The sequence below is a fragment of the Ammodytes marinus genome (assembly GCF_949987685.1).
Source record: "Ammodytes marinus genome assembly, chromosome: 15".
NCBI lineage: Eukaryota > Metazoa > Chordata > Actinopteri > Uranoscopiformes > Ammodytidae > Ammodytes > Ammodytes marinus.
The window spans coordinates 3,249,263-3,257,599 of NC_137219.1; the positions used below are offsets into that span (position 1 = coordinate 3,249,263).

General features: G+C 38.9%; 1 protein-coding gene across 1 annotated transcript; it reads left to right on the top strand.

The window, feature by feature from the left end:
- Nucleotides 1-8,009, top strand: asmt2 (acetylserotonin O-methyltransferase 2). The gene is made up of 9 exons (XM_080042864.1): nucleotides 1-116; nucleotides 262-344; nucleotides 2,372-2,549; nucleotides 3,546-3,675; nucleotides 4,634-4,702; nucleotides 5,110-5,228; nucleotides 5,878-6,024; nucleotides 6,607-6,729; nucleotides 7,316-8,009. Exons 2-9 carry the CDS (start codon nucleotides 264-266, stop codon nucleotides 7,525-7,527), a joined length of 1,059 nt encoding a protein of 352 aa, XP_079898990.1. The 5' UTR covers nucleotides 1-116; nucleotides 262-263; the 3' UTR covers nucleotides 7,528-8,009.
- The last annotated feature ends 328 nt before the right edge of the window (nucleotides 8,010-8,337 follow it).

An 8,337-nucleotide genomic window follows, 5' to 3' on the forward strand; every position in this document is an offset into this window, starting at 1 on the left:
AGGACAACCGCTCAACAGTTCAGTCTACGGTCCACTACACTACACCGACACCTTGGCTTAGAAAACTGAATATCGCTGCATCATTTTGGGGCATTTCCAACCGGCAACAACGTGCGGTGAGTCCGAGTCGGGTGAGCGTGCATCGGACCACTAGTTAATTCTCAAACAATCAGAAGTGAATGTAGGGGCCATGAAAAGGCAAAGGCACATGCATTCCTATTCCTATTCCTATGGTTGTTTTTTCTATGTGATGTTTTGCAGACATGGCCGAGCATCTTTCCCAGAGCGAGCTGGACTATCCTTTCAAACTTCTGGAGTATTTCAACGGCTTCAGGGTCTCCAAGGTAACACTTTATACTGTTTTTTTTTGTTTAATTCAGGTATAGATAGATAGACAGACAAGTGATAGATAGATAGATAGATAGATAGATAGATAGATAGATAGATAGATAGATAGATAGATAGACAGACAGACAGACAGACAGACAGACAGACAGACAGACAGACAGACAGACAGACAGACAGATAGATAGATAGATAGATATTGATAGATTGACAGATTCACAAGTGTGCAACCTGCAGCACTATATAGCAAGTGTTGCTATTAACATGTTTATTGCTATTAATTAATCTGATATAAAACTGCAAACAAGGATTCTTTCCCAATGAATCGTTATGTTGTTTTAGACATAGCCTACATTTATTTTAGTATTTATTTTGACGTTTAGAACAAGATCGCTTGTTTTAGCGCAGCAACAAACCAAAATCTCACTATATATTGTTGTAAATGTGTCTAATATTACGGAAAAAACAACAAAAATAGCCATTAAAGGTGCAGTGTGTAATATGACATCATCAAGAAAGTTCAACAAAGTTCTAGAATGCAACACTCCCTGGGTAACCCCAACCCTTTCGAATAATAACAGAAGCTACAGTGGCCTTCAAGGACAAGAACAATTCTACATTTTAAACAATGCACCTGATGACATTCCAACTATGACACTTTCAAGATGGCGGCACTAGGCCTTGGTCCAAAATATGCAGAAATATGGACATATATGAGACCCTTTCTAAGGGAAAAATAAATCATTCAAAACATTTTTTTCAGCTATTATGCACTAAATTAAATTATGGATATTATAATTACTTCCTACAAAATCTGCTAGGAAATAAAACCCAAAATTCTACACACTGCAGGTTTAAATAAGCTGGAACCAGTATATTTATAGACCATGCTTACATGAAGAAAACAATGCTTATCAGAATAGCTGCAGATTAATTTCTTTTGATCTTTAACCTTCTCATTTGACTGGTTGTGTGAGGGCTGGTGTATAGATTAACCAGCTGCCCATGATTAAATATCTAAGTACTAAGTCAGGGTCAGGAGTGGGGCATGGGCGTAATAAACCTTATTCTCCAAATTGTATTTCGACTTTATTCTTGACATTTCGACATCATTCTCTAAGTGCATAAGAAAAAGAAAAAAAAGGCCTCAAATCCATCCGATGATTGTGAAGATATTTCAGTTTAAACCAAAGTGTTTGATCGACCAAACAAGCAACCGATGGATGGATGGATGGATGGATGGATGGATGGATGGATGGATGGATGGAAGGACGGAAGGACGGACGGACGGACGGACGGACGGACGGACGGACGGACGGACGGACGGACGGACGGACGGACGGACGGACGGACGGACGGACGGACGGACAGACGGACAGACAGATAGTATAATAAAATAGGTGTCGATCTCTGCAGGTGATATTCTCGGCAGACAGACAGACAGAGAGACAGACAGAGAGACAGACAGACAGACAGTATAATATAATAGGTGTCGATCTCTGCAGGTGATATTCTCGGCAGACAGACAGACAGAGAGACAGACAGACAGACAGACAGACAGACAGACAGACAGACAGACAGACAGACAGACAGACAGACAGACAGACAGACAGTATAATATAATAGGTGTCTAAAGCCTGATTTATACTTGTGCGGTACCGCGTGCGCAGAGCCTCCGCGGAGCCGCAGAGAGCCTGTGCGGTGGCCTCAGACCCCGCCGCGTACCAACTGAAAATTGTGACTACGCGCCAGATGCCGCAGACGCCGCAGAGGTTTGGTTGGGCATCAAAGCAACAAGGAGGGATTTCAACAGCACAGGAGCTCTTCCTCATTGTCATCAAACTCAAAATTTTCCAGTTTTCATTTGTTTAGCAACGGATTTCGCCGATAACATCAAAAGTGCAGTGTGCAATCTGCGACACGGGCGAAACTACTACCAACGGTTCATGAGAACGTTCGGTGTCCGCAGAGAACGCAGAGGCGCAAAGCCGCACAAGTATAAATCAGGCTTAATCTGTCTCTGCAGGTGATCTTCTCGGCCTGTGAGCTCGGAGTGTTTGACTTCCTGCTCGCGTCACCTGACCCGGTGAGCGCGCGCTGCGTTGCCGAGCGACTGCAGAGCAGCGTGGACGGGACGGAGAGACTGCTGGACGCGCTGGTCGGCATAGAGATACTGGAGGTGGAGACCGGAGACGACGGCACAGGTCAAACAATTTTTTTTTTTTAACTATTTATTTAATTTTTTATTATTGATATATTTTTCAAACGTTTTTTTTCTTTTTTTTTAACTATTCATTTAAAAAACTTTTTAACTATTTATTTATATTTTTATCATTTGTATCTTTTTTAAATTTTTATTTATTTATTTTTTTACTTAAAAAAAACCTATTTATTTTTAAATGATTTATTTTTTTAAAACTTTTTATTTTTTTAACTATTATATTTTATTTTTGTATTATTTATATCTATCTTTTTCTGTATTTATTTTGTTACCTATTTATTTCTGTTTTTATAATTTATTTATTATTAACGTATTTATTTTATGTACATCTGTACTGATGGAGAAAAGGGTGAACAATCTTTGCTGTGTCTAATATATTTGTTAGTAGTATGGCGACACCTGCGAGATACTTGAACAAGTTTTGTGCTTGATGGTGGGTTTTGAGCTTCCAAGGCAGCGCTGCCTTGGGGGCACAAAACACCAAACAAAAAGTTATGTTGCCCGGCTGCAGGGATTTTATTTTTTGTGATTTGGTGATTTGGTGAAACACTGATGTGAAAGGATTAAGTCTGGGTCACAGTCGACATATTACATAATATCCCAAATCCCCAGGTATTGAATTCGATTAAGGTGTGTGTTCTGTGCAGCCATAATATAAAGAAACATTAGCTTTCAAAAATCTCTCAAACTCACACATGGATTTTATAGCTTCTGCTGTACGTCCAGCTTTTCTCTTAGCAGTAGAATCAACAACTGAAACATTTCTTGGGCTCTTATTGGGAGTTTTCTGAGCTCCTGCACCAGTGTCAGGGTGTGCACACCAGTTTGTAAACGCTGCCATACTGAGAAATACAGAGAGAGTTTTGTGGAGCTGGTGGGCTTAATCAACTTTGTGTCAGCTAATTTCGCGAGAGCTTGAATTTAACATTAATTTATATATTTAAAAAAATTTAATGTGAATGTGTTTTGTTTGTAACAGCGTTGTACAGCAGCACCGATGTGGCGAATCTTTACCTGGCGAAAGGAAGCGCAAAGTCTCTGCACGACATGATCATCTATCAATCACAGACCGTCTACCCTCTCTGGAACAATATGGTGGACGCTGTCAGGTACTGTGTGTGTGTGTGTGTGTGTGTGTGTGTGTGTGTGTGTGTGTGTGTGTGTGTGTTTGTGTGCGCGCGTGTATTACTAATGTTGTGGGGACAAATGGAGGATTAGATGTTTTTTTTTTTTTCTTATGGTAGACACAGTTAGGTACGTGAGAATTAGCCCTGCATAGGGGCGCCTTTAGCTCAGTTGGTAAGGCGTCCCCCTCCCGGGCCGGGCCCAGCAGCAGACCCGGGTTCGATTCCCACCCGCGGTCGTCCTCTGCATGTCACTCCTCTCTCTGCCCCATTTCACCTCTGTCTCTCTGCACTATCAAATAAAGCATAAAAATGCCCAAAAAATATCTAAAAAAAAAAATAAATAAAAAAAATAAATAATAATAATTAGCCCTGCATTCCAATCCCCATTACTTCCCTAGTATTCAGTACGCCAGAAAAAGATTTAGGATGTCCCAATACATGCACTTCAATTGTAGTATGCTGAAAATAAATATATGCCCCACTAACTCCAATAGCATTTTGGAGTATTCATCTTTATTCTTGACATTTCTCGACATAATGAAAAACAAATCTTCCTTATCTGAATTTTTTTTTCTGTCCTGTGGCCCTTAAACTCTTCTGTACTTTAGTATGTAGTGAAGTGAAAAGAAACAGTATGTGATTTGGAACGCAGGGTAGATTTTTAATTTTTTCAAATACTTTATTCTTGGATTTTTCAAGAACAAAAACGCAAGTGAACACACAAACAAAGGACAAAATAAAATAAACAACTAACATGGCGTCGTCTACTTAAAAGTTTTATAAAACATTTATTCAGATTAAAGGTAAAATGTGATTAGATGGTTTTAAAAGATTTCCTAAACCTCTTCAGGACCAGGTCAAAAACTAGGTTTATAGGACAGACATGGATTTATGATTTTATGATCACAGTTAACAGAGGAGTTATTGTTTTAATCTCTAGGGAGGGGAAGAATCAGAACCAGAAGACCTTTGGCCTTCCACCAGAGGAGATATTCAACGCTATTTACAGGTCAGTGTTTGCAGTGTTGTTGCCTCAGATGCTTAAAGGTGGAGTCAGTGATTCTGGAGATCGCTTGTTGTCAAAATCACTTTTTGTCAAAATCAGTGAATATTTATTTTTTAATTGATTAATTGAAATGTATTTTTCCACTTTGTTAACATACCCGTTTACAGGGCCTAGGCTGTGTATACGCACCATTTTTTCCCCCGCGCACCCACAGTAGGCTACAGACAGGTAGTGGATTGTGAGAAGATTTTCACAGATTTTTGACAAAAAGTGATTTTGACAAAAAGCGTTTTTCAGAATCACTGACTCCACCTTTAACTTTAAAGCCCCCACCCATCTCTCTGTAACGTTTAAATCTTTGAGGTTTTATTATAATTCTGTTTTTTGATCGTGAAACTAAACGTCTACAGATCAGAGGAGGAGACGCTGAAGTTTATGGGTCTGATGAATTCCTCGTGGGTTCTGGACGGACACGACATCGTGACGGCGTTCAATCTCTCCGGCTTCAGCACCGTAGTGGATCTGGGAGGTGAGAGGGTGAACAGATATATTCATGAATAAGTATTATTAGCTATGAATATTTAGATAAGTAGTCTGTTTGTGGCTAAACATTTTTGTTTGCATTATTAATTGTCATACAATTTGTCTGCTGGATAAATGGTTACCCATCACTTCTCCAAAAAGTTAACACAATCAAACTAACCTCCTGTCATCTCTGTTGTGTTTTTTTAACTATTCTATTTTTTTAAAATTATTTATAACAATTTTTAATGTATTTATTTTGTTACCAATTTATTTCTGTTTTTATCATTTATTTATTAATAACGTATTTATTTTATGTACATCTGTACTGATGGAGAAAAGGGTGAACAATCTTTGCTGTGTCTAATATATTTGTTAGTAGTATGCGAGGTACTTGATCAAGTTTTGCAAGGGAGACCTGTTTTCCTTTCCCATGTTACCATTCACACACACATTCATACACCAATAGCAGCAGGCTAACTATCGACATTCACACGAGGCAAGGTGGGTGAAGTGTCTTGCCCAAGGACACAACAACTATGACACAGGTGGCAGGGCGGGGATCGAACCTCCAACCCTTTGATCATCGGCCGACCCGCTCTACCAACTGAGCCACAGTCGCCCCTAAACTAACCCTTTGTGTGGTTATCTCCCAGGATGCACCGGGGCTCTGGCACGTGAGCTGGTGAGGGCGTATCCCTCCTGCTCTGTCACTGTGCTGGATCTTCCTCAGGTCGTTCAAACGGCTCAGAAACATTTCAACCAGGAACACGATTCTACAGCCGCTGTGGTGTTTCAAGAAGGTTGGTCTCAATTCAGTGTCTCATTCACCTCGTAAAGAGCTGATATTAAACTGGATATTTGGTTGGTTGTGTCTTTGTAAACGATCTCTTGAGTATGAATACAGGTTGATTGAATATTTAGGGATATTCTGGTTGGAAATGAAGAAGCCCTTATTGTGTTTTGATGGAAATATCTCTAATGTTTACAAGATGTGAGCAAAGCCTCATCTGGATGTATTAGCTATAATACCAGTATAATAGATAGCAATAATAGCTTTTTTTTTACATTGATGTCTATCATTGTTTTAAATGTCAAGGTTTTATTTAAGTCATAAATACTCATGAATTCAATGAACTAGGTTGTTCTGCATTAAACAAAATACCTGTTTTATCATTTGTTTATCAAGCATTAAGGTTTATAGTGGAATACCTTTTATAAAGCAGTATCAACAAAATCTGAACATTATAACATTATAAACTTCATGAAGAAAGGATTTATTGCAGGACTGCGTTAAGGTGCTCGTAATAAAATGGCCACTGAGTCACTGTACATTAATAAAATCCCTGCTGATATGAGTCCCATTCTGTCTGTTGTATTTGCAGGAGATTTCTTCAGTGGTGAGATCCCTTCTGCCGATCTGTACGTCCTCGCCCGGGTCATCCATGACTGGCCCGAGGAGAAATGCATGACGCTGCTCAAGAAGATCTATGACAACTGCAAACCAGGTCAGTTTATCTATCTATCTATCTATCTATCTATCTATCTATCTATCTATCTATCTATCTATCTATCTATCTATCTATCTATCTATCTATCTATCTATCTATCTATCTATCTATCTATCTATCTATCTATCTATCTATCTATCTATCTATCTATCTATCTATCTATCTATCTATCTATCTATCTATCTATCTATCTATCTATCTATCTATCTATCTATCTATCTATCTATTTATTTATTTAATAAATAAATTGAAAGAACAAAAAATAGGTGTAGGGGGGTAGGTGGTGGCGTGCTGCTTTTTTGAAAAGATGATTATTTCGCATATTGCGTGCTTTATTTGACAAAGTGGAGAGATGGGGTTGGGAAGGGAATGACATGCAGAGAACAACCCGGGCTGGTACTTTTTTTTGTTAGTGTTTGATGTGGATCACCAAAAGGAGGTGTTGTTTACTGATTTTGTCCTCTGCGTGTCTGTCTGTCTGTCTGTCTGTCTGTCTGTCTGTCTGTCTATCTGTATGTCTGTCTTTCTGTCTGTCTGTCTGTCTGTCTGTCTGTCTGTCTGTCTGTCTATCCATGTGTTTCAGGTGGTGGCGTGCTATTGGTCGAGGCGCTGCTCTTTGAGAACAGACGTGGTCCTGTCATGGCTCAGATCTTCTCTCTCAACATGCTGGTGCAGGCGGAGGGCCGGGAGCGCCCGCCCTCCCAGTACACAGCCATGTTCACCCACACCGGCTTCACCAACGTGCAGGTGTGTCGGACAGGGAAGTCTTATGACGCGATACTGGCCTTAAGATGAGTTCACTGTCGGGTCTGAAAGAAGGAAATATGAATTATTTTATATGATATTGAATTTTTTATTTTATTTTTTAGACCAATTTTTTTTTGCGAGAGAAAAAACACTGTCGTCATTGACAATAATTACCCAACAGAACAAAAAAATTATACATACATACACATATCCATATATATATATACATACACACACACACACACACACACACACACACACACACACACACATGAAACTATAACTCTTTAATGCTTTGAAAACATTAAGGATGTGGACATAAACATATATAAGCTCTGAGGAAATGGTACACTGATCCAAAGTTGATTTCATGGTCAACCCCAGTGAGTTTTTATTTTAGATTTTGTGATTCTACCTCTGCAATTCAACTTGTTTTTAGAGGTTTGCACTTACACAACTTTGCTCTGGACGATCTGCTGAATATTTTGGATAGTTAATATTGTAAACACACGTCTCCATCTTTGCAAAGAAACTGCTCAAAGTGTTGCTTTAATAACAATTCAGGACAGGGGTTAAGGGAATAGTTTTGGACATTTTGGGAATTCGACCAAAAAGTTTGATCCTTTGCTGACAGTTTGATAAAAAAAAAAACTAACACAAAAGGGCCAGTACATAATTATACTGTGATATGTTATTTTTATTTTTTTTTTACAAATATGTCCAGTGTGACAGTGTTGATTTTTGCACACTGTTCAATAAAGTTGACCGAAAATGTTTATCGATAAAAAAGGGATTTTGAGTGTTCCTTTATACATGTTTTATAATAACAATTAAAGCAGAACCACACTGTTTCCAGTC